Source organism: Staurois parvus, unplaced genomic scaffold (assembly GCF_062004578.1).
Source record: "Staurois parvus isolate SC_StPar_1 unplaced genomic scaffold, SC_StPar_1.0 ptg000287l, whole genome shotgun sequence".
NCBI classification, from domain to species: domain Eukaryota; kingdom Metazoa; phylum Chordata; class Amphibia; order Anura; family Ranidae; genus Staurois; species Staurois parvus.
In genome coordinates, this window is record NW_028318083.1 from 35,108,582 (window position 1) to 35,133,178 (window position 24,597).

General features: G+C 44.5%; 1 protein-coding gene across 1 annotated transcript in view; it reads left to right on the forward strand.

Annotated features, from left to right (window-relative positions):
- Positions 1-24,597, forward strand: part of FBXO15 (F-box protein 15) — a 262,215-nt gene that overhangs the window by 190,592 nt on the left and 47,026 nt on the right. Inside the window, exon 12 of the mRNA XM_089682167.1 lies at positions 9,811-9,935. Coding sequence (XP_089538293.1) covers positions 9,811-9,935 — 125 coding nt within the window. The remainder of the gene's footprint in view (positions 1-9,810; positions 9,936-24,597) is intronic.

A 24,597-nucleotide genomic window follows, 5' to 3' on the forward strand; every position in this document is an offset into this window, starting at 1 on the left:
CATAACAAAGGAGTGGCTATGGGCCAACTCTTAAATGTGGCCCAGCCAGAGCCCAGACTTGAACCTGATTTGAACATCTCTGGAGAGATCTGAAAATGCACCGCCGCTCCCCATCCAACCTTATGGAGCTTGAGAGGTACTGCAAAGAAGAATGGGAGAAATTGCCTAAAAATAAGTGTTCCAAGCTTGTAGCATCATTCTCAGAATGACTTGAGGCTGTAATTGGTGCTAAAGGTGCTTCAATAAATTATTGAGCAAAGGCTCTGAATACTTATGTACGTGTTTTTTTTTTTTTTTTTTTTTTTTTTTCGTTTTCCATTTTTAATAAATTGCAAAGATTTCAAAATGAACTTCTTTCATGTATGGGGTATTGTTTGTAGAACGTTGATGGAAAAAAATGAATTTAATCCATTTTGGAATAAGTCTGTAACATAACAAAATTTGGCAAAGTTAAGTGCTGTAAATACTTTCTGGAGGCACTGTACCTGTTGTACAAGACACAAAGGCTCTCAATATTAGTAAGTCCTTGTTTGAGACCTGGAATTCGGACCTTCTGGCTGTTGATGCCAAGGATTATAAAAAACTCAAAAAGAGAGGTCTTAGCCCGCCTCGTGGCGGGGCTTAGCCCAACTGAGCCTGTCTGTGCACACTGGATGCATCGTTGGAGATACCATGCTGGCCAGTCACCATGGCCCCAAATGCATGATCTGTTGCAGTTGGCCACAATGTGGCTACAGTCAAAGAAACTAATGGGACCACAGATCATGAAACAGGTCATCATGGATCACTACATACGGCACTTCTGGCTAGCTTAGACAGTTTCAGGTTGGGGACTGGGTGCCTGTGCTTATACCAACAGTAGAGAGTAGGTGGCAGGGGCCATTTGAGGTGGTAGAAAATGTTGGTGAAGTAAATTATAGAGTACATTAACCTGGGAAGTACCAAGTATACCACATGAATTTGTTAAAACCCTGGAAGAACAGACTTTGTATGGGCTTCGCATAGCAGTTTTCGGTATGCAACTGCAATATGTTAATCTTACAGTGCAGGATACAAGAATTGATTCTTAGACCATGGGCTCTATTTTGCTTCCTACAGATGATTGGACATTGGCAGAAGCTTTGGTGGCATCGCCCACCAGTGTATATATTTAACCCCATCCACTCACCCACCCTGTCAGGCTCCAGATTTTTCTAATGTCCTTAGCGCTTGTACTGTTGGGGAAAATTTGTTTTCTATTTACCACCAGATTTTTTGTATGTCCTTTGACTGACAATGCTATCAAGATCTGACTGCTTATTGCCTTATGGCTCACTAGCAGCTCCCGGATCGGTCACCCTCTGTGTATACCATGGTAATGGCAACTGGACTTTGCAGTAGTTGGGCCGGCCTGTAACATTTGTTTTAGGCACTGGATTCTGTGCTTGGTGCTCATGTTGACACGTGGTACAACAAGTGTACCTAGCCACTTGTTGCATTAGAAGTACAGGGCTGAGATCTGTTCATATGGCATGCAGATCCTGAAGCCCCATTCAGGGTTATGCCCACCATGATGGGCACATTGCAGACTTTTAACAGGACCAACAATTTGAACAAGGCAAGACAGGGTTTTCCTCTACCATTATATACCAGTTCCTGGCTATTCACTCATCGACCTCTTTATTAGGTACACCTGTTCAATTGCTTGGTAACACAAATTGCTAATCAGACAATCACATGGCAGCAACGCAATGCATTTAGGCATCTAGACATGGTGAAGACGATTTGCTGAAATTCAAACCAAGGAAGGGGATCAGGAAGGGGATTTTTTTTTTACTTTGAACATGACATGGTTGTTGGTGTGAGACAGTTGGTCTTAGTATTTCAAAAACTGCTAATCTACTGGGATTTTCAAGCACAACTGTCTCTAGGGTTTACGCAGAATGGTCCGTAAAAAGAGAAAACTTACAGTGAACAACAGTTGTGTGGACAAAAATGCCTTGCTGATGTCAGAGGAGAGTGGGCAGACTGGTTCAAGATGATAGAAAGGCAACAGTAACTCAAATAACCACTTTTTACAACCAAGGTATGCAGAATACCATCTCTGAACGAACAACACGTCAAGCCTTGAAGCAGATGGGCTACAGCAGCAGAAGACCAAACTGGGTGCCACTCCTGTCAGCTACACAAGAAACGGAGGCTACAATTCGGACAGGCTCACCAAAATTAGATAATAGAAGTTTGGAAAAGCGTTGCCTGGTCTGATGAGTCTCAATTTCAACTGCAACACTGTGACGGGGGTGACTTTGAGTGGGGGACCCATGGAATACAGCTCACTTTGGAGGGGTGAGGAAACCCCTGTCTCAGCTACTCATATCCCTCTTATGTGTAAGTCACCCTGTGCCTGTTAGGGGTACAGAGTGGAATGTCCTGATATTGTGTAGACATGTATAGGTGGGTTGTGGGGGTTGTTCATTGTTTACTGCCATGTGGTGCATCCCATTGTTCTATTGTGTGTCTTGCTTGGGCGCAAACTATTATGGGATGTATGTGTTTGTGTATTGGCTTGTTGGGGGGTGTCTGCTGATGTGTCTCTGGTTGCTAGATTTGGTTTGCCCTGCCCTATGTCCATATGCAGGGAGGTGGGTTGTTCCCTTGAATGTTTTATATCTGTGTAAATAAAGCAGTATATCTCCTGGTTTCCTTCAAGTCTGGTGCTGTCTCATCTTGTATGGCCAGCGGTGGTGTCCGTGGATCTGTGTTCGGACAGGGAAGTGGGAGTCTAACGGAAATACCCTAGTGCAGTCGGGGTCCAATTCTGTTACAAACACTCAGATGGCAGGGTCAGAATTTGGCATAAACAGCATGAATGCATGGATCCATCCTGCCTTGTATCAACGGTTCAGGCTGATGGCGTAATGGTGTGCGGATATTTTCTTGGCACACTTTAGGCCCCTTAGTTCTAATAGAGCATCGTTTAAATGCCGCAGCCTACTTGGGTATTGTTGCTGACTATGTCCATCCCTTTAGGACTACAGTGTACCCATCTTCTGATCTTATCATCATCTTATAATGTCAGTATGGACCAAAATCTCTGAGGAATGTTTCCAACACCTTGTTGAATCTATGCCACGAAGAATTAAGGCAGTTCTGAAGACAAAAGGGGGTCCAACCCGGCACTAGCAAGGTGTACCTAATAAACTGGCCGGTGAGTGTATGTTCCTGTCTTGTTAGATTGTTACTTGGATCTGTAGTATACTCTATATTGTATCCAAAAGACACGCCGCAGTGCTAAGCACACAAACAGTCTAGAAGGCACAGGTTATGGGGTAATCTACACTTAGTTTTTTTTTCCCTAGCCTTATCGATTTGCTTATTAGGCCATATAGGTAACATTATTATGACCTGTTTAAAACTGGCTGTTTTTCTGGAAGTTTTTCTCTGCGTAGAGATGCAGTTCTTATATGACTCACAGCTGCACTGTGATTTCTGCATGATTACAACTCTTGCTCTTGGCCCTACTATTCTGTGTAGACTCAATGGACAATGTGATTCATTGGATCTCCAGACTGTCCCTACTTTCGGTATATATGCAGAGTTTTATGGCTTAGAGCTTGGTCAGCTCCATCTCCTTTTTTCTCTCCTTATTTCTTTCTAAAAACTGGAGCCTCATTGAGTGGGAAGGATTGTAGGGATTCACTGGGGGTGGGGGTGGTCTGAGCAAAACTTTTCCAGTGTCCAATTATGTGAAGGTAGCAACATATAACCCATGAACTAGGAATCAATTCCTGTGTCCTGCACTGTTTCACCACATTCACTAAGCTAAGCAAACATTCCGTTGCAAACAACAGCCTATATTGTATGCCTTTAGTAAATCAACTCCTACTTGGAGAAATATGCATGTATTTAAAAAATTAGTGAATATTTTTTCCCAAGTCGTCTTCTAGGACAGCTCCACATGAGAGAGAGGCTCCTTCCAGGAAATACCTGCTTCACCTTTTTCTCCTATAAGTAGCCTCTCTCCCAGGGGGACCCTCAGTATTAGTGTTTCCTCCGGCCAGGACAAAGCTATGCCCATTTGTTTATTTTTTTTCCCTGGCTGTCTGGCGAGGTACAGAGGCCCCCTGGCTGAGGGCCCCCCTTCCTCCTTTTCTTAGCAAGGCAGGGGCCTTGTGGGGTGGCTTCAGCCAGGTTTTTCACCCTGAAGCATCCCTTTGGGACGGGGGGATAGACCCCCCGGATGGTCCAAGCTGGGCTCTCCAGGGGGTAGAGCCCGCTCCGCCGACCTATTTTGGTAGTGCCATCCCTTGAGGGACAGAGGTAAGCTTACCTTCCTCCTGGATCTCGGCAGCATGGAACCAGGAAGTGTGGGACGCCGCAGCATTTCTGGGCACCGGGACCGTGACGTCACTTCTGGTGCCGTAGGAACAGGAAGCGGACTGCCGCCATTTTGGTTATGGGCGGCGGTCCGCAAATTTGCCCACGCCATGGCCGCTTCATCCACCGGCGGCCATGAGAGGGAGGTCGGCGCCTCGTCAACCCTACAAAAACAGCTGCACAGAGGGCAGGCTGCGGCGAGAATGGAGGCAGATCTGTCAGAGCTGGGGGAGGCCTGCAGCAAGGTAAGAACCTTTTTGGCTGCCACTCACCCCCCCCTTTCTCCCCCCTCCCCCGACCCCCCCCCCCCCCCGGCCGCTGGCCCTTTTCGTCTTTGGGGGATTGGGGGTTCTCCTCCCTCTCCTCCTCTTCTCTCTACAGCACCCTAGGGCTTTCTGGGTACCAGTGGGTGCATGTAGGTCAGTCCCCTGGGGCCCCTCAGCTTACAGGATACCTTGTGTCTCCCTGTCCCTAGATGGGCCCACAAGGATAGAGGGGGAAGAGAAACTCCTTGTGAGTCAAAGAAAAAATGCACTACCTGCAGGAAGAAGCTAGCTAGTGTTTGGCGGAAGCAACTGTGCCAAGAATGTATTGATAATCTAATTAAGGAGTCGGGATCCCTCTTTAAAGAATTTCTGCAAAACATGACACAGGAGATGTCTAAAACCTTTCAAAGTTTTAGGGAGCAGAGGCAGGAACCAGCCCTGGCCGAGCCTCAACCTGGCACTTCAGGCATTTCCCCGCGAGGGAAAAGGAGGAAGCAGGACCAGGCCACCACCGCGAGTCGAGAAGAAGAACCTTCCACCACTTCAGACTCGGAGGAAGGCGAGGCAGAAGACCAGGATCACAGATTGCAAAGGTACCTTTTTCCAGTAGAAGATATGGAAGGCCTCTTGAAGGTGATCCATGATACTCTGGATCTAGAAGAGGAACATCCTGATCTCTCTCTGCACGACCAGCTTTACAAGGGTTACAAAAAAGAGGCCGCACATTCCCGGTTCATTCCAACCTATGGTCTACCATAAAGAGGGAATGGGAAGAGCCGGAAAAGAAGGCTTTCTTTCCGAAAAAACCTTAAAAGGCAATTTGCGTTTAAAGAAGTAGATGCGTCCGTGTGGGAACCCTGCCTGAAGCCAGATGCCCCCCTTTCAAGGATTTTGAAATCGACGGACTTATTCTTTGAGGACGGCGGTTCCGTAAAGGACCACAAAGCAGACACATTCCTAAAGAGAGCGTGGGAAGCATCTGCAGTGAACTTTAAACCGGCAGTAGCAACAACCTGCGTTTCCAGAACCTTAGATGTATGGCTGGGACAGCTCCGCTCTCACCTTGAACAAGGTACATCGGCGGAGGAGATCCTGAAATCACTACCAGTTTTGGAAAAAGCAGTGGCTTTTATCGCAGACGAATCGGCGGAGACCATCATATACAGCAAGATCGACTGCGCTCATAAATTCAGCCTGAAGAGCCATCTGGTTAAAATCTTGGCAGGGGGACGTTGCCTCCAAATCCAGGCTCTGCGGCTTGCCATTCGAGGGAATACTCCTCCAGAACTAACCTCGGTCCTAGAAAGGGAAGAATCAAGGAAATTTCTGAGGTTCCCACTGAAAGGCAAATGAAGAATGATCTTATTTCAATTCAATCCACTCCCCTTTGGTCTGTCGTCAGCTCCAAGAATATTCACAAAGATTCTAGCGGAACCTCTACAAGCCCTGAGGTTAGAGGGGGTAAACAACATCCCCTATCTGGACGACCTGCTCTTATTTTCGGACACGGAAAGAGGTCTGGAATCCCACGTGGAACACACAATATCCTTCCTAGAAAACCTAGGGTGGTTAATAAACATAGAGAAATGACAGCTAGTCCCTTCCAGGAGGATCACGTATTTGGGGAATATTCTGGATTCCACAAATACTTGCTTATACCTGAGAAAGCGCTCAAAGTAGAGCAAGATACAAAGACTTTCCGGGGGATGGCAACCTACACAGTCAGAAACGCAATGAAGCTTGTCGGGCACATGACAGCCGCCATACCGGGGGTACAGTGGGCACAGCTACACTCCAGAGTGTTGCAGAACCACATCCTCTCCCACTGGGATGGCAGCCAAGCATCCCTAGATTCCAGTATCCGCCTCACGCACAAAGTGAGAGAATCACTAAGATGGTGGGGGAATATCCACACATTGGAAGCAGGAAGGAAGTGGAAGAAAGTCAACCCAGTAAGAATCACCACAGATGCAAGTATGTGGGGGTGGGGTGCGCATATGGAAGACTGCCTGGCCAAGGCAAGTGGGACGTGGAGATCTCAGGGAGGTCGTCATACTTCAAAGAATTATTGGCAATCTTCAAAGCTCTCACGGCTTTTCAGAAGAAGATAGTAGGGAAAGAGGTTCAGATCTTGTCCGACATTACAATGGCAGTCGCCTACTTAAACAGGCAGGGGGCACGAGGTCCCGGAGACGGATGGAACTAGCGAAAACACTCCTGAGCTGGGCAGAAAGGAACCTAAAATACATCACGGCGTTGCATTTGAAAGGGGATCTAAATCAGCTGGCGGACCAGTTGAGCCAGGAAGAAGTCATCCAGACAGAGTAATGCCTCAGCCATACAGCATTCGACAAAATCTGCTCCAGATGGGGTACTCCCTCCATAGACCTCTTTGCCAACAGGAAAAGCACAAAACTAGAGAAGTACTTCTGCCTGCAAAAAGACCCCAGGAGCGCAGGGACAGACGCGCTAGCCCAACAATGCGAAGGTGACCTCTTCTACGCTTTCCCACCGTTCAAATTGTTACCAAGGGTGATACAGAAGATACAGTCATCTCAAGCCAGGGTCATCCTGATTGCTCCATTTTGACCCAAAAGATCATGGTTCTCCTGGCTGAGGGAACTGAGCCTAATGGACCCATGGATGATACCACCTGCGCATAACTTTCTCGCCCAGGGGGAAGTGCTACACCCACACCCGAAAAAACTATCCCTGACAGCTTGGCTGCTGAGCGGAACAGGCTAGCTGGGAAAGGGTTATCAGAAAGAGTGGTTGCCACCATCTTAGACGGACGGAAAAAATCAACAAACACCATATATGATAAAATCTGGAAGAAATTTTCCTTCTGGAGAAACAGGAAGGAGTTGTCGGGGGCCCCCATCCTAAATACAGTACTTGAATTCCTTCAAGCCAGGGCGGACAAGAACCTGGCCGCCAATACTCTTAAGGTGCAAGTAGCCCCTCTGTCAAACTTTCTGGAGCTAAGATTGGCAGAAGATCCCTTAGTAATCAGATTCCTGAGGGCTATCTCTAGACGTCGAGCTCCGTCCATACCAAAATACCATATATGGGACCTGGGCACAGTTCTAAAGAGTTTTCAGCAAGAACCTTTCGAACCCTTGGAAGAATGTTCTCTCAGGCATTTTACCCTTAAGACCACCCTCCTTATAGCACTAGTCTCCGCCTGCAGAGTCAGCGAATTGCAAGCTCTGTCGGTAATAGAACCATACTGCACTATCCTGTTGGACAGAATCAGCCTCCGCACAGATTCAGCATTTCTACCAAAGGTCACGTCGCATTTTCACAGATCACAAGAAATAGTAATACCATCCCTTGATGGAAACCCAAGAAACGCAAAAGAGGGTGACTACAACAAAATTGATGTAAGGAGATGTTTAATTGCGTACATCGAGCGCATGAAAACATGGAGACTCTCGTCCAGTCTCTTCATCTTGTTCCAGGGCCCAAAGAAGGCATACAATGCCTCCAAAGGCACCATCGCAAAATGGATAAGAGAGGCCATCTCAGAAGGATACAAAACTGCATCTCTGGCCTCCACCTGGCTTAAAGGCGCATTCAACCAGGGCCACGCAGCCTCCTGGGTGGAAAAAGCTGGGCCTCCCCGGACAGATCTGCAAAGCCGCAACGTGGTCCAGCTTCACCACCTTCGCCAGACACTACCGATTAGACCTGATTGGCAACAAGGACCAGGCGTTTGGCAGGAAGGTCCTGCAAGCAAAGGCCACGCCCTAATGTATTTATTCCTATTTAGTCCTCTCATGTGGAGCTGTCCTAAAAGATGACTTGGGAAAACGCAGTTATTTACCTGTTAACTGTATTTCCAGGAATCTTCTAGGACAGTGTAACTCCCTCCCGATTACTGTGTACTTATATGCTGGTGTTCTGTCATGTAATGAACTAGTGATATATTGTTTCTACTACCATTTTTATGCTTTCTCCTAGGCCTTCGGTCATATTCCTGTACTGAGGGTCCCCCTGGGAGAGAGGCTACTTATAGGTGAAAAAGGTGGATCGGGTGTTTCCTGGAAAGAGCCTATCTCTCATGTGGTGCTGTCCTAGAAGATTCCTGGAAGTACAGTTAACAGGTAAATAACTGCGTTTTTTTGCCTTGATATTTGCTAAAATGTAAACGTTGGTGGTTCAGTGGCTTGAACAAATGTATAGCATGAGCTCAAACTGGGAATTCAGTGGTTAATAACAAAATCTCCATACATTTCGAGAAGTGACAGTGGTCAGTAAGACCCCAACAATGATAAACAATTGTAAGGCACAGGCCAGAGCTTGATTTCAGAAAACTAATTTGCTATCCCTAGACTTTCTGGACCCATGTATAGATATGTAATGATTCTTGTCTGCAAGCACTGCTAGGTGCTTTAAAGTTCAGGTAGTAGTTTATTAAAATGTAATTGTCTGTCAGTTTTTATTGGTGGAGATGGATTAGAACACCCATTACATTTTTATTGCTGTCTGTGTCCCCATTAGGGAGATTCATCCTCTTTATTTGTCCTGTTTATCATTATCATTGACAGGGGTTATAACCCTCCCTTACTCTATCCAATATGAAAAAAGAAAGTTTTCCTATAGTTCTACTTTAAGGCAAAACTTTTTTTTTTGTTAGTTTTTGCTAAAATATAGATTAGTCCCTCAGTCAAGTTTTTATTGCTGTCTGTATCTACACCGGTGGGAGTTACCTCAAGAGATGTCATGAAAAGAAGAGGTGAAGGGAAACTTTAGTGACAACATTTAACATAGAAAATCTATTGACTTTAGAGAGGTTTCCTCCAGCTTTTTGTTGTGTTTCTAGGACAGGAAGTAAAGGGAAATCTCCCCAGCAGGACATAGACAGCAAAAAATAATAATCCAAAAAAAAAAAAATAAAACTTTATGCTATACATTCACTTTAATTTTCTATGATGGATTATTTGGTAACAGCAGAATTAATGTGAACAGTGAAACCTTATTTCTATTTATGCCTCGTGTGGCTTCTTTAACATTGCTTAATTTTCCCTTTTATTCCTTTGTTGTCAATCTATCTGATACCTTTGACACATTTTATATTAAGGTTTAGCAAATCTGTTGTAGCATACTAATTGGTTTACTTTGGTAAGTTACTAGTTGGTAAATTTAAAAACAAATCAATATCCAAATTTATTCCTTTTTTTTGCAGATTACATAAGAAATGGTAATGTGAGAATTACGGCCATAGGTTTTAAAAACAACAGACAGCATGCCCCTCTTGTGGGCAAAGTAGAATTTATGTGGAAGACCATCACATTTAGTGGCAGTATACAGGTAAAAATCCTTTAAAAATGTTTCTCTTGTCATACCTCTCAGGTTGTCCATCTGTTCAGAGAAGGACATGCATATTGTTTCTTCTAATGCTCTTCTATGTCTTAAAGCACATATTACTGTGTGACAGGTAACTAATGACTTGGTTTTCAAAATTATGAATACTAGTTACAGTTAAAAATGTGTAATGCATGTGTATTATAATGACTGCTTGTTCTATCATTTATTGATCAATGCTGGAGGACATTTTGGTGTTTTTAAAATAGAATGCAGTATGTTTTTTCTTTTTAAATTTAGGATAGCTCAAATAATTAAGCCATAGCCTCCACAATGACTGCAGTTATTGTTTTAAAACAGCTGGTATTTCAGGAAGAATTTTTATTATTGTAATTGAGGAAAGCTATGTTCAGCAGTGGGTGTAGAATGGACATGAACATGCAGGTGTACCAGAACATCTAAGACAAGATCTAAGCAATGCCTCTAGCTGCACATTTGATAAAGATTTATACAAACTCTCTGAAGGAAGAACTAAGTGCAGTGTGGGAGACTTGCATTTGAAACTGTGAATTGGTTACTTATGGCTTTCAGACCAACTATAAATAGTTGGTTTTCCTCACTGGACAGTACAGGACACATTTTAAAATTCATACAGCTGGGTTATATTCAACCACTGAAATATGCTTAAGTTCTTAATTTGAGCTTTTTTGCTTCTTTTGTGTGTGTTCTTCCATGCTGGTTCTTTTATCAAGACTTAGCTGCACCATAGCTACTGCTGCTTTTCTGTAGCTTCTGGATTGGTTGACTACTCGTCCTCACCTCTCAGGAACGTACTAGGTCCACATCACATGAAAGACACAGGACTGACCTGTGATGTTGCTTCCAGTACTTAAACCTTCTGTGGGTAATTCCCTTGGCACATAGCGCAATGTGTTAGCTGCAAGGTGCTCTACATGACTTGTGGTCTGCATGGTACAGAGCCCAGTCTTAGAAAATCCCTCCATTATGGTATGTCCATACTGGAGGGTGAAGCCAGGCATGGTTAAATCCCTCTTCAGAAGATTGCCGAGTAGAGGGTGGAAACCCACTAAGCAGGATTAATCTTTTTACACCATTGACCTGTATGAGACTGCTCAGTACTGGAGGGCACCAGCGATGGTGCTGTTGCACCTGTGCAGCTGGTTCTATGGCACGGTCTGTGGTGCATACTGCATCTACTCTACCTAATTTTGGAGGTGGTTGCTATGTCTGTGTGGCCATTCCCTGCCTCTTTGGGCATTAGATGCCAACCAGTGCACATTTCCTGGTCTTAACCACAGTATTAGCTATGAAGCTCCATACTCCTTGGTTTGCCACTTAAAGGTGCTTGCAACAAGGCACCCCCCTCCAACCCCCTACAGTGGAGGATTGTGAGTACATCTTTATCAGGCATTGTGTATCACAAGTGCAGCAACAAAGGGTACAATGGGCTTCTTTACTCAGGCTCAGCCTTTAGCTCCCTAGGGGGTGTTAGCACAGTGGATCCAGATATCCTCTCTTTTGATAGCTGCTCCATTCTGCCTCCTTGCCTTCCTCATTGTCTCCAATTTTCTTGGGGATTTTCTGGCCTATATGGGCATCAAGAATGCCTACCTGCCTCATGTTATCGGGTAGATGGACAGTCTTCTAAGAAAAAAACAGGCTTCCCTGTCCCTTTGGGCCGACAACCACCATACAGTACAGACTCTGCAGAATTTTGGGTGGATCCTCAATCTTATGAAGCTATTGCTGAACCAATCTAACAGGTTGGAGTATCTGGGCGCTTGTTTCTATACATGAACATATCTAGAATCTTCTTACCACAGGACAAACTTCTGTAACTTTGCTCTCATGCCCCGAGTCCCAGGTTAAGAGGCCCTTGGTTCATGTCTGCATGAGGGTTCTGGGTCTCATGGTTGCCTAGGGCTGTACTATGCGCTCAATTTCACTCCACATCATTGCAAGTCAACATTTTGGCAGCATGGTATAAGCATGGAGTGATATGATGTTCCCTTCAATGCTGGATCCTCTATTGCAAGGACACACAATCGGAATCCAGCTGGACAGTGTCACCACAGTGGCCTACGTCAATACTTACGAAGGCATCAAGAGCCACACCACTCAAAAAGCAGACTTGATCCTCTTTTGCATAGAAATTCACATTCCAGGCTTGAAAAATTATCAGGCAGTCTTTCTGTGTTGCCAGTGTCTGGATCTGGAGGAATGGGCCCCCCATCTGGACGTATTTTAAGCCCTTTGCCACAAGAGGAGGATGTGAATATGGATCTCCTGGCATCCAGTGTAAACCGCACGCTGGATAGGTTTGCCGCTAGATCCAGGGATTGCCAGACCTTCACAGCCAATGCTTTCATGACTGTGGGATCAGTTTAGTCTATTCTATGCCTTTCTGTCTCTTCATATTCTTCCTCACCTACTATGTGGGATTGAGAAGGATGGTATTCCAGTTATTTTCATTGCAACAAACAGGCCCAGGGGACTCGGTACTCTGGATTTTTGCTTATTCCTTTCGGATGCACTCATCTCACACTGTATGCTTCGTGAGTACCCCATAAGTGAATACCCTTATTTGTAGCTATGGAGGAGACCAGGCAAAAGAGCCAATTCAAAAACCGTTAAACATTCACTTTGCCGAAGGCCGGCACAACACTCAACCTCAGCGTGACAATACATCCCTTGCTCTGGAGTAGAACCTAGTTTTAACATGGGTCTCAGTCTATATGACAAAAGCAGAATTTTGTGCATTCCATATTACATGACACTGATACTCTTGCAACAAAGAATGCTGAAGTGGCAGTGCTTTAAGGACAATCGCATTTGTCAGTTCGTCACTGGCAACAAATATAAAATAACAAAATTTGAACCTGGGTAACTAAATATTAATGTAAGAAAGCATAATACATTTTTCTTTTAATAAATATAAGGCCAACAGGTCATCTATTCCAAACCTACAAAGAGTGCACTCAGGGCAGCTAAAATAGCTTACGAAAGACACATAGCTGAGGAGAGAAAAAATCCCCCAATTTTTTCAAATATATTAATAGTAAAAAGGCAAGGTCAGAATGCATTGGCTCCATAAAAGATGATTGGGGAAATTGTTCAAAAGTGACAGGGAGAAGGCAACTATGTTAAATACATTCTTCACCTTTGTTTATATGAATGAAAAGGAGGAGTATAATATACAAGACTGTAACAATAATAACAGTATACAGAATATACACTTGTGGCTGACAGAGACCAGTGTTTAAAGGATACGTTCACCTTTTTTGACAAAAATAATAAATGCACATTTTTTTTGCATTTATTATTTTTGTCTGTAGGAGCCTCGAAAGCATTGCACCAGCGATCAGTAGATCGCTGATGCCATGCAGCTTTCCCGCAGACCTGTCAGAATATCTGCTTGCCGTACGGGATGTACAAGCAAACAGGTATTCTGACAGGAAGCTTCAATGAACTACCACGGCACTCCACAGCGCTGTGGTAGTTCATTTAAAACTAAAAGCCCACAGCCGTTATGGCTGCTGGGACTTGTAGGCACTCATTTATAGAGCTCTCCCCGAGAGATGGGGGCTGCGGTCATGACTGCAGCTATGGGAACATGTTACATGTTCCACCCTAAAAACATGTAACATGTTCCCAAAGGTAAACATATCCTTTAAAAAAAAAAACTAGAAAAATTTAAGAGAAGTATTGGGTTCTTAAAAAAAAAAAAAAAAATTATACCTAGGTGGATGCAACATCAGTCCGATGCTGCATCTGTTCCCCACAGATTCTAAGACTGAGCAATCAAAGACCTTTGATCACTCAGTTCTCAGTTCTTCAGTTAGCAGAGAGTGAGAGACTGTCAGGCCTAATTTGACCTACCATCTGGTGACATTAAAAACTACAAACGGGTGAAGGCAAAGATCCCGGCCAACCTTAGGGTGACTACTGCTGTACAGGCCCAAACAGTACACAGCTGGAGGTACCATCCAGGCCAGCTGCCAAGGTCCCAGATAAAAAACCTGGTCCAGCTGGTCAAGAAATAGCTGCAGCTGGAGGCATTGTCTGGTCCTCAAATGGTGGAACGGGTCATGTGGGTTGGTACCTGAAGTGCCTGCCAAACAATCTTCATCCCAGTCATGGACACCCGGAGATGGTGGATCAACTTGTAGAGATGGTGAAAAGTTACACAGCTGCAGAGGATCTGCTGGGACCTGCCAGTCCCTGAGGACCCCTGCCAGTGAAGAGAATCAAGCCACCTCCAAATGCTGAAACCAGCACACAGGAGAGCCAGGGAGTAACCACCCAGTGTCCCAGAGTTCTGCTCTGGCATGAAGGAAGGAGAGCATACTGTGCTGGTGGTGTCACTCCCGGGGCCATATCTAGGCTCATTGTCCCCCGCAGGAGGAGCCCATGAAGTGAGGAGTGAAATGGAGGATGTCCTGCTATGCAGAGAGGGTCAGCGCTGCCCTCTTGGACATCTCAGAGGACTGCCTGGATAGTGTGTCAGACTTGCTCCGTTTAAAGGGCTGGATAGTGTAACTTTGGAAAGTGCCGATGACGTTTTGACTTAAAGATGTGAGCTATAGTATCCTGAACACCCCTCCACTTACTATCCTCCCGCTGATGTCAGGGTCTTACAAACAGATCAAGAAGTATTTCCTGCATAATTTCCTTACCTCTGCATGTATTATCATCGCCAGATACTGGCATAAACCAATGCCCCCCCCCCACTACTGGAGTAGGCTTGTTAACTGGATGCCATTTGTGATATGGAGTGGATGATTTCTTGGGAAAATGGCAAATCAGAAACCTTTTAAAATATCTTATTTGCTGTTCCCTGTCTATAATGTTCATTGACAATACTTTTGTGAGTAGTGGAGGGTTTTTCCTCCACTACCAAGATGTTCCATGTCTTTTAAAGTGTGCTATCTTGAATAGTTACAATTATGTATTCATCTCATAGATGTATTTTTTTCTCCTACTACTGTTTAGTAAGAGCTCATGATGGAGGATGGAATAACATGCAACTTCTGTTGTGTGTTGCTCTACATGATGGGCAGAAAACGTCTTCTGCTACATCTGTATATGATGTCTCCTATGTTTATATTGCTCTTGTATTCTTGGTACTTTTCTATTGTGTATGCTGTTAATTGTACTGTTTTGAAAATAATAAAACAAAAGATTCAACATAATTTCGCACATCCTGCCCTGAAAGTGTCACAGGGTGCATTTGGTGCCACCCAAATGTAGGACCTCACAATAAAAAATTCCAGGGAACAGGTCACCATGATTAATGGGGTATCACAAGTGTGCCCATGGCTAAAAGAAGTTTTCCCCAGTTTGCAGTTAATTGTAAGTCTGGGGTGATGTGGTTGACCAGTTACTTGTCCCCAAACCCTTTAGGTACATGGTACTGGACTTGGCTCAAAATGATGCACAGAGGCATGGAGAACAGAAACATTCGACATGCCTGGAGTTACTGCAGAGGTAGAAAATTTATTGTAGTTCATGGCCCACTTGTTCAGCTAACTGCACCAGTGTCGCATATTAGGACCCCCCTTTGTGCCTCCACCTGTTATCAAAGTACAATTTGAGAATACTACGATTGATCTGGTGGGCCCCTTAGTGAAATCGACTCAGGGTCACCTGTATATCTTTGTGGTACTCAATTACCTAACAAGATATCCAGAGGTGGATACTCTGAAGAAGACCTCCTCAAAACTGATTGCCAGAGAGTTATTTAAAATTTTCAAAGGACTGGGTTCTCTAAAAGGATTTTTGACAAGACACTCTGTTCATGTCAAAGGTGAAGGCAGATCTATGCAATTTATTCCAAATCAGACAATTGCATAATTCTGTCTACCACCCACAGATGGATGGGCTGGTCAAAGGGTTTAATAAAACCCCAAAATCTATGCTTAGGAAGGTTGTACAAAGAGATGGAAAAGATTGGGTTTGCTTCCTCCCAACGTTTTATGTGTGCCATTAAAGAGGAACATCAAGCATCTACCAGGTTTTCTCTGTTTGATCTGGTGTACGGACAAAGACCACAGTGGCTGCCTGACTTGGGAAAGCAAATTTTCTCCACATAAGACAGTGGTAGAGCATATCACCCAAATGAGAAAGAGAATTGCTAAGGTGATGCCCCTGGTAAAGGAGCATGTGCCGAAAGCACAAGAAGTACAGAGAATGGTCTGCTAAGCTTAGACATTTCCAGGCTGGGAACCGGGTGGCTGTGCTTATACGGACATTAGAGAGTAGGTTTTTGACCAGGTGACTGGGGCTATTTGAAGTTGTCGTAAAGGTCAGTGAGGTGAAATTTAAAGTACAACAACTTTGCAAAGGAAAGCTGAACTGTGAATCTACCATGTGAATTTACTAAAAGCTTGGAAAGACCGAAAGCAGGTAGTTGCACTGGCTGAGGTTAATTCAGAACCCCCAGTAGGGGTGAACATAGTCCCAGTTTCCTATATTGAAACCTTTGGAACCGTTCTGCCCCAAGAAGTCAATGGGGAGGAGCACTCCGTATTCTTACTAGAAAGTTCACAGCTGACAAGAGAAATTAAGCTGTAGTGGAGCGAGATACCTGGCCATTAAGTGGGCCGTTCACTATGCTATCTTCTCCTTGGCAGGAAATTTTCTCTGCTGTCAAACTACACCCCACTGACCTGGATGAAACAGAACAAACACATGAATGTCAGGGTAACCAGATGGCTCCTGGCATTACAAGAGTTTAAATGTATATTAGAACACAGACTGGGAAAGCAATACCAAATTGCGGATGCCCTCTCTAGTGTACACTGTAGAGTGGCCCACAGTGTCTCTAACAAAATGACGAGGCAGGGGTGATATGTACAAGATGCCAAGGATGGGTTCTGCAAGACAGGTATGTTGCCCGCTATTTGGATCATGGTCCCTTTAAGGGGGATAATAAAATACATTTTGGTGTACTCAGGGGTTCTTACCCTTTCAGGGTGAGGGGTTCCAGAGTAGTCCAGCTGGAGAGGACTGCATGGCATTTTTATCGGTATTGGTCCTATTTTGTGACCCGCAATTTGGCGTCTCAGGGAGACTTTGGTGGAAAAGAACCTTAAAACTCTGATTATAGGGATGTTGGTCTTGAAGGTGTTAACCCACCTGCCAGGGAGTTCAAAAAGGAAAAGGAAACAGCCAGCAGGTGTCCTTGAGAAGAGCTGAACACAGCTGAGTGAATAGTGTTGACTGAGACACAGTTACTGAACTGCTGAAGATAAACTGTTTGCATGTTTTTAACAATAAAAAACATTATTGCTGTTACCAATAAGGTTGGCTGGTGATCCCAGGTTCCAGTATTACAAAGGTAACCAAACCCCCCTCAACTAGTGCCTCTAAACGAAGAGCACCTGCACCTTCTAATCAAGCTTCAACTTCAAAGCCTAAGTTCAGCTCTTCCTTTCTGCACAAGGTGTGGATTGCAAAAGGCACCAAACCTTCCTCAAAGCCCTCTTCACAATGAAGGGGCGTCCTCACTCCTAAGAGTATGAACACATCTGTTACAGTTTTCATTTCTCCGGGTCAAAGACATCCTAGACCCGTGGATTTAATTGGGGGTTTCAAAAGCGTAGAAGTTAGTAGAACTCTATCTCACCACTTTCTTCTTTCAAATCAACCAAAATCTGTCCAAGGACAGTCAGATTTGCAGGATGCCCTGAATCACCTTTTGTCCCAGGTAGTCATACCAGTATTCTCAGAAGACAGGTTCAAGGGATTTTACTTAAACCTGTTCACGGTAACAATGGCTAACAGGGGTACTTGTCAAATGCTGGACCTAAAATCCCTCAACAAATTCCAAAATTTCAAATAGAATCTGCAAGAGCAGCAATTGCCTCTCTGAGACAAAGCATCTGTGGACATCCAAGTCTTCTTGATCCCAATTACCCACTTCATCAGCGATTTCTACATTTTGCAATGTCAGACAAACACTTCCTGTTTGTTGTACTTCCATTCAGACTATACTCTGCTCCCAGGGTGTTCACAAAGGTCTTGGCACCCTTGCTTGCCCTCTTCAGAACTGTCATTAAAGTGATGGGCTATCTAGATGACCTTTTCTTTTAGGATTCTTCTCCCTTGTAACTCTTCAGCAAATGTCCAAAAGATAATTCCTTGCTCCAGACTTTTGGCTGCGTGATCAGTTTCAACAAATCTGCTCTCCTGTCAGGGAAATCGTAGGCATATTTGTGCATGAAGATGTGCACATGCTCATAATAATTCTCAAGTGACAACTAGATGTGCCCTAACTTGCGCATGTGCGTGAGCGAGCGTGAATACTTGGCACTCAATTGCCTTTTTAAAGTGGCTCCAGAGACCAGAAGATTGCTGATTGGTTGTCAGCTTCTACTGTTTGTGATCTGATCCTGTGCTACCCAGCTTTTCTTGACCCTGCTTGCTCCTGATGCCTTGTTGCTGACTCTGCCTTGTGACCTGACTCTGCTTTCTGCCTGCTGTTCCAGTACCTTCTCTGCTCCACCGATACAGACCCCAGCCTGGCTCTGACTCTGTTTTGGTACCTGATTCTGCACCTCTGCTGTTTGGCCGATACCGACTCCTGCCTGCCTGACTACCCAAGGTCCTGCATCTACCTGCTTGCCAGCCTGCTTGCTGCCTGCGGTTCTACCCAAGATCCTGCATCAGCCTGCTTGCGGTGTCCTCTTATCAATTCATGTGCACCTGCTGCAAGGTTCTTCCGGCCAAGATCTCGTACAAGGCACCTGTGCCACTCTGCGCACTGTTATATCCTATCACCACTTTCTGGAGAAACAGGACAGGAGATGAAAATGGAAGTCCTCATCAGCTTGGCTTCAACCAGGTACGTGACATCTCCAGTGTTCCCCGTGCCTAGAATATCTGCTCCAGACTGCTCCAAGCTTTTGGCTGGGTGATCAGTTTCAACAAATCTGCTCTGCAGCCTTCCCTATGCCTAGAATACTTGGGTCTGATCCTGGATACATCCCAAGCAAAAGTCTTTTCTTCCATAAAAGAAAGTTCTTTATTTAAGAGCTCATGCTTGAGAACTGAGATCCAAAAGAAATCCGTCCGTGAAGTTTCCCATAGGAGTCCTGGGTCTAATGGTTACCTCCTTCGAGGCAGTACCTTTCACCCAGTTCCACTCAAGAACTCTCCAACTAAACATTCTGTCAGTATGGAAGAAGCAGCTCCTTCCCTCGACTTACCCATGCTCCTACCAAGCCAAATAAGAACTTGCTTGTCTCGGTGGATCACCACTCCAGCCATAGCAGTGGGAAAATCTTTCATTCCCTACAATGGGAATGTTCTTGCAACAGACGCATGTCTTTTAGGCTCAGGGGAGGAGTGTTCCAATTCTTGACAGTTCTAGTAACAGGGTCAAGAGGAGAAACCAAATTCCCTATCAATATCTCAGGACTCAGAGTAGTTAGGTTGTCCCTCCAGCACTGGATCCTTCTCCTAAAGGGACACCCAGTTCAAGTGCAGTTAGACAATGCCAGCACAGTGGCATATATCAATCATCATAGGGGCACGAGGAGCTCAGCTGCCTGGAAGGAAACAAAATATTCTCTGGACAGAAACTCACTTCTCTGTATTTTGTGTGACTCACATCCCAGGAGTGAACAATTGGCAGGCGAATTACCTCAGCTGCTACCATCTGGACCCAGGGAAACGGTCTCTTCGACATCCTTTTTGGTGCGTTTAAAGATGTGCTTCACTGGATGTGAACATCTGGCCTCCAGATACGACAGCAATCAACCTTTGTCTGTGGCCAGAACTGGAGATCCTCTAGCTCTGGCCTTGCATACTTTAATTATCCCTTGGTCTCAATTCAGCCTAATCCATGCCACCTCCACCTCCACCTCCATTGAGAATTCTTCTTTGTCTGCTCCACAAAATAGAGCAAGAGAGGAAAATTGTGGTTGTATTAGTACCAAACGGACCCCGAAGAACCTTGTACACAGACATACCCAGACTTCTAGCAGACTATGCCTGGGCTCTCCTTAACAAGCCAGACTTGCTATCATAATGCCCTCTATTCCACCCTGCTTCAGTGTGTCTGGTTTTAATGGCATGGCTGTTGAAACACAGGTACTAAATGACAGAGGGATTTCTGAGTTTTTAATTCCTACCTTTCTGAAAGCAAGTAACGTCACTTCCAGGAAGATTTAATACAGTAGCTGGAAATCGTAAATTGCCTGATGCGAGCCCAGTCAATTCAGTCCCAGAGATTACTCTGTACCTCACATTCTGGCCTTCCTGCAAGCAGGTCTCGACAACAATATAACTCTTAGCAACCTAGAAAGGGAAGTATCCACCTTCTGCATCCTTTTCCAAAGACTTTTGAATCCATACTCCCCTGTGAAAATGTTTTTTTTAATGTGCTTCTTGTTTTAGGCCCCTTGCAGCACCCTGTTCTTCCATGGGACCTTAATTTGGTTATCTTTATTCCCTTAGAGATTTTTGCCAACAAATTAGCCTTTTTTTGTTAGCCATCTTCTCTGTCATATGTATCTCTGAACTAGTGGCCCTTTCCTGTAAAGAGCCTTTCCTCATACTTCACATCAATAATTTTGTATTGTGGCCAAGACCTTTCTTTCTTCTAAACATAATGCATGTGTTCCATCTCAATGAGGACATTGTTCTGCCATTAAATATTTTCAACTAAAAACATCGCAAAACACACCAGAAAGCAATTTATAAGATCCCCACCCTATCTGGAGGCTAATAAAAAGGGGGTCCAGGAGCCCTTAATAATCCTGAAAGGTGTTATACTCGGCTAATATCTGGTGAGTGCGGTTCATGTTGGTTTTGCACTGGTGGATGGTGGAAGGATTACTAATGGCACTGAAGAATTTGTAGCTTGGTTTCTATCACGGGACTTTTTTTGGATTTATCACTGGACTTTACTATTTTTTGTTTTTTGTATGTGCCACAAAATATTTTTTTTTGACACTTATATATAAATTGTATTAATGTGCATTAATATTGCTTATAGGGTGGGGATCTTATAAATTGCTTTCTGGTGTGTTTTGCGCTGTTTTTAGTTGAAAGTATTTTTTGGTTTTATACTTATGCACAGCAGCATTTCACGTGGTTAAGTGTGTGGGGAAGGAGGTCCTGGGCGCTGAGGTTTTTTTCTTTTTAATTGTTCTGCCATTGTCCTGCTCCTAAGCATCCAAAGGAATTTTCTGTATATTGCCTGGATGTGGTCAGAGCCATTAGAGTGCACCTAAAAGCTACTGTTTCCATTAGCTAAAATAGTCATTGTTGCCCAACTGTGTAAAACCACCACCTGATCTTCTATTCATATTTTCTCAAATATTTACCAGGTGGATTTTCAATCTCACGCAGCTTTTGGCCACAAGGATCTTTCAGCAGCACTCTGATCTTGAGTACTTGACCCCTGTTGATTTTTTGGACCCGTTAGCACAGTTCTGTCTACCACGTTATTGCCCTTTGTATCCATTGCTTGAGGGAGTCCCATGGTGTATGAATAAGTTGCCTGTGACCTGTACTGTATGATTAATAGATATTTTGAAAGCAGGGACCTTTTGAAGGGGGGGTTGAGACCTCGGACATTTAGCGAAGATATAGTAATTTTGTTGATTGTAGATGGTTTGTATTCTGTAGCTGTGGTGATTCAGATGCTGTGGAGAGAAGTGGTTTTCCGCATGGCGGAGGTGATGGACCGCTGGGTGTGCGGTTTTGTGAGCCTGGGTTTGTTATTTTTGTGGATTGAGTGTTCAATTGTGTGGAGAGGGTTGTTGGGAGGGACAGTTCTAGCGACTGATGACTGGTAGCTTGGGGTAAGAACAAGGTAAAGGGTAAAAACGGGTAAAAAAGAATTGTAAACAACGCACGTAACATGTGTAGCAGTATCTGCTACTGTGTAAAGTGGAGGCTTGAGAAAGCATGACTCTTTCGAGAGCTCATGCTTGAGACGAACTTGGACGATCAGTATGTTCGATCAGGGGCCGATTGCCAGCTTGTGTATTAGAGAGTGGTGCCCAGGGAATTGGGCGTGAAGGCAATATGCTTGAGTAGAGGCTATGACCATTCTGCTTCCATCTGTTGCAGCCAGTTGGATGCTGGTTGATGGGAATCTGCTTGTATAATGCTCCACGATTTCAATAATTCAATGCCTGCTTCTACGGATTTGATTGTGAAAAATCTGCCTTGGTATTTGACATTTAGTTTCGTAGGGAAGCCCCATTGATATGTGATGTTGTGATTCCGTAATGCTTTGGTTATGCTGATGAGCTTCTTACGGTTGGAGAGTGTGGCTTTGGACAGATCTGCGAACAATTTAATGTTTGCTTGTCCTGGAGGGATGGAGGTCAAATTTCTGGTTGCAATCATTATTTTTTCCTTCACGTGGTAAAAATGTATGCCTGCCAATGTGTCTCTGGGGACCGTCGCAGGTAGAAATGGCGGTTTGGGGATTCGATGTGCTCGATCTATAGCCAATTCCACGTCAGTGAGGGTGGGGATGAGATCTTTCATATATTGTTGTATGAATGGGACAATGGCATCTATGGTGATGGATTCTGGGATCCCACGTAATTTAATGTTTCGCCTGGAGCAATCTTCTAAGCATGCCAGTTTGAGCTTGATTTGTTCAATGTCTGTCGTATGGTCTGTGTGTGCATCTATAAGATAGTTATGTGTGGTACACATTTCCCCTAGTTTGTTCTCGATATGGCAGATGTGTTTTTCTTGATTTTGGACCGTATTTAAAATTTGGGATAATGACACCGTCAGGTCATTATGTACTGTTTGTCACAGGGAAAGGAGCATGTTTTTCATGGAAATCTTCGTGATAGGTTGGTCAGAAGCACGGCTGCTAGTTGTGGGAGACGGGGGGAGACTCACCAGGATCTCCTGGTTAGAGCGATCCCTTCAGCCTGGGGACCAGATGGTATGCAGCCTGGTGGTCTGTATTCTCCCCTTGCTGCTGTTGCTGGGCAGACAAGCCGTTCTGCAGGGGGCTGGCGCAATCTTGGCTGCAGGGGGTGAGTGCTGGGAAGAAGCTGGTCATTTTTGTAGGATGACCCGGCGCTTTCCTCCTGCGGGTCATAGCCCGTTCTGATGGCGAGGGGTTAATGGCTTTAACGAGCTGTTTACTTTTCCCTGGGGCCGTAGTGTAACGATGTCATGCTAGCGGGCGGACGGAGCTCTCTTCAGTGAGTGTCCATCCCCGGTGCCGGCCGCGCATGCGCCCTATAATAAATATTTTGACTGACCTTTAAATTCTATATCTTGGAGTACAGTACACAAGCCATCACCCCTTACTTTCCATGGTTTACTCTGCATTGTTTGCTACAAACTTGAGCAATCATAAAGTGTGATAGTGTTATAGGGAAGGCACCAAAGGGATGTGTCCTGAAAAACTTTCCCAGTGTCCTATCACCTGTAGGTGCACACCTATAACAAAGGGTTTATGAATACTTTGCCTTTGTTCTGCACTGTACTCCAAGATTTTACTTATAAGAATTTACAGGTAAGTCAAAATTCCTCTTTTTGGGGTTAATGCTTCTTTACTAAAGTTAGTAGCAGGCATGTTGTATCTGCGATTAGGTCAGACATTTTGCTAAAATGGATTTTATGCTTTAGATGCGTTGGAAAATAGATATGCGAGTATTTATGTGCTAGCATAGGAAAAAATTGTGCTTGGAGAATTCTTGTGAATTACTCCTAATGATATAAACTGGGGGGGAAAAAAGATCTGTTTTCTTGCATGCTAGCTTGTGATAATGAACGCTGGCAGTGCACTAATGTGAATGAGCCCTAGTATATTTAAGACGAGAACAAAAATGTAATCTATTGCAACTTATAAGTCCTTAGGTGTGGGCCAGTGTCCAGCTATCTTATGTGAACTTCAATTCCCCCCCCAAGCTTTCCATGTAATGGGGAATAGAAGTGGGGTGTTTGCATTCTAAATTATTATTATTAATATACAGGATTTATATAAAGCCAACAGTTTGCAGCGCTTTACAATATATAGGGGGACAGTACAATTGCAGTACAGTTCAATACAGAAGGAATAGGAGGGCCCTGCTCATGGAGCTTACAATCTAAAGGAAGGGGAGGTGATATAAAAGGTGATAGCTGTGGGGGATGATCTGGTGGAGGTGATTCAAGTACAGTTCTTAGGTGGAGGTGGGGTAGGCTTCCCTGAATAAGTGGGTTTTCAAAGATCACCTAAAGGCAGACAAGGTAGGGAGTTCCAGAGGATGGAAGAGGATCTGGAGAAGTCCTGGAGGCGGGCATGGGAGGACGTGACAAGGGAGTTGGAGAGCAAGATGTCTTGGGAGGAGCTTAGCGAATGATTTGGATGATATCTGTGATTGAGGTTGGTGATGTAGCTAGGGGCAGTATTGTGGATGGCTTTGTACATTGTGGTTAGTATTTAGAATTTTATACATTGTGCTAGTGGAAGCCAGTGAATGGATTGGCAGAGAGGGACAATAGACGCTGATTGGTTGGTAAGGTGTATAAGTCTAGCAGCAGCATACATAATAGACTGAAGGGGGGATAGCCTGTGTAAAGGTAGGCCAGTGAGGAGGGAGTTGCAGTAATCAATGTGGGATATAATCAAGGCTTGGATAAGTTGTCTTGTGGTGTCAGGAGAGAAGTTTGG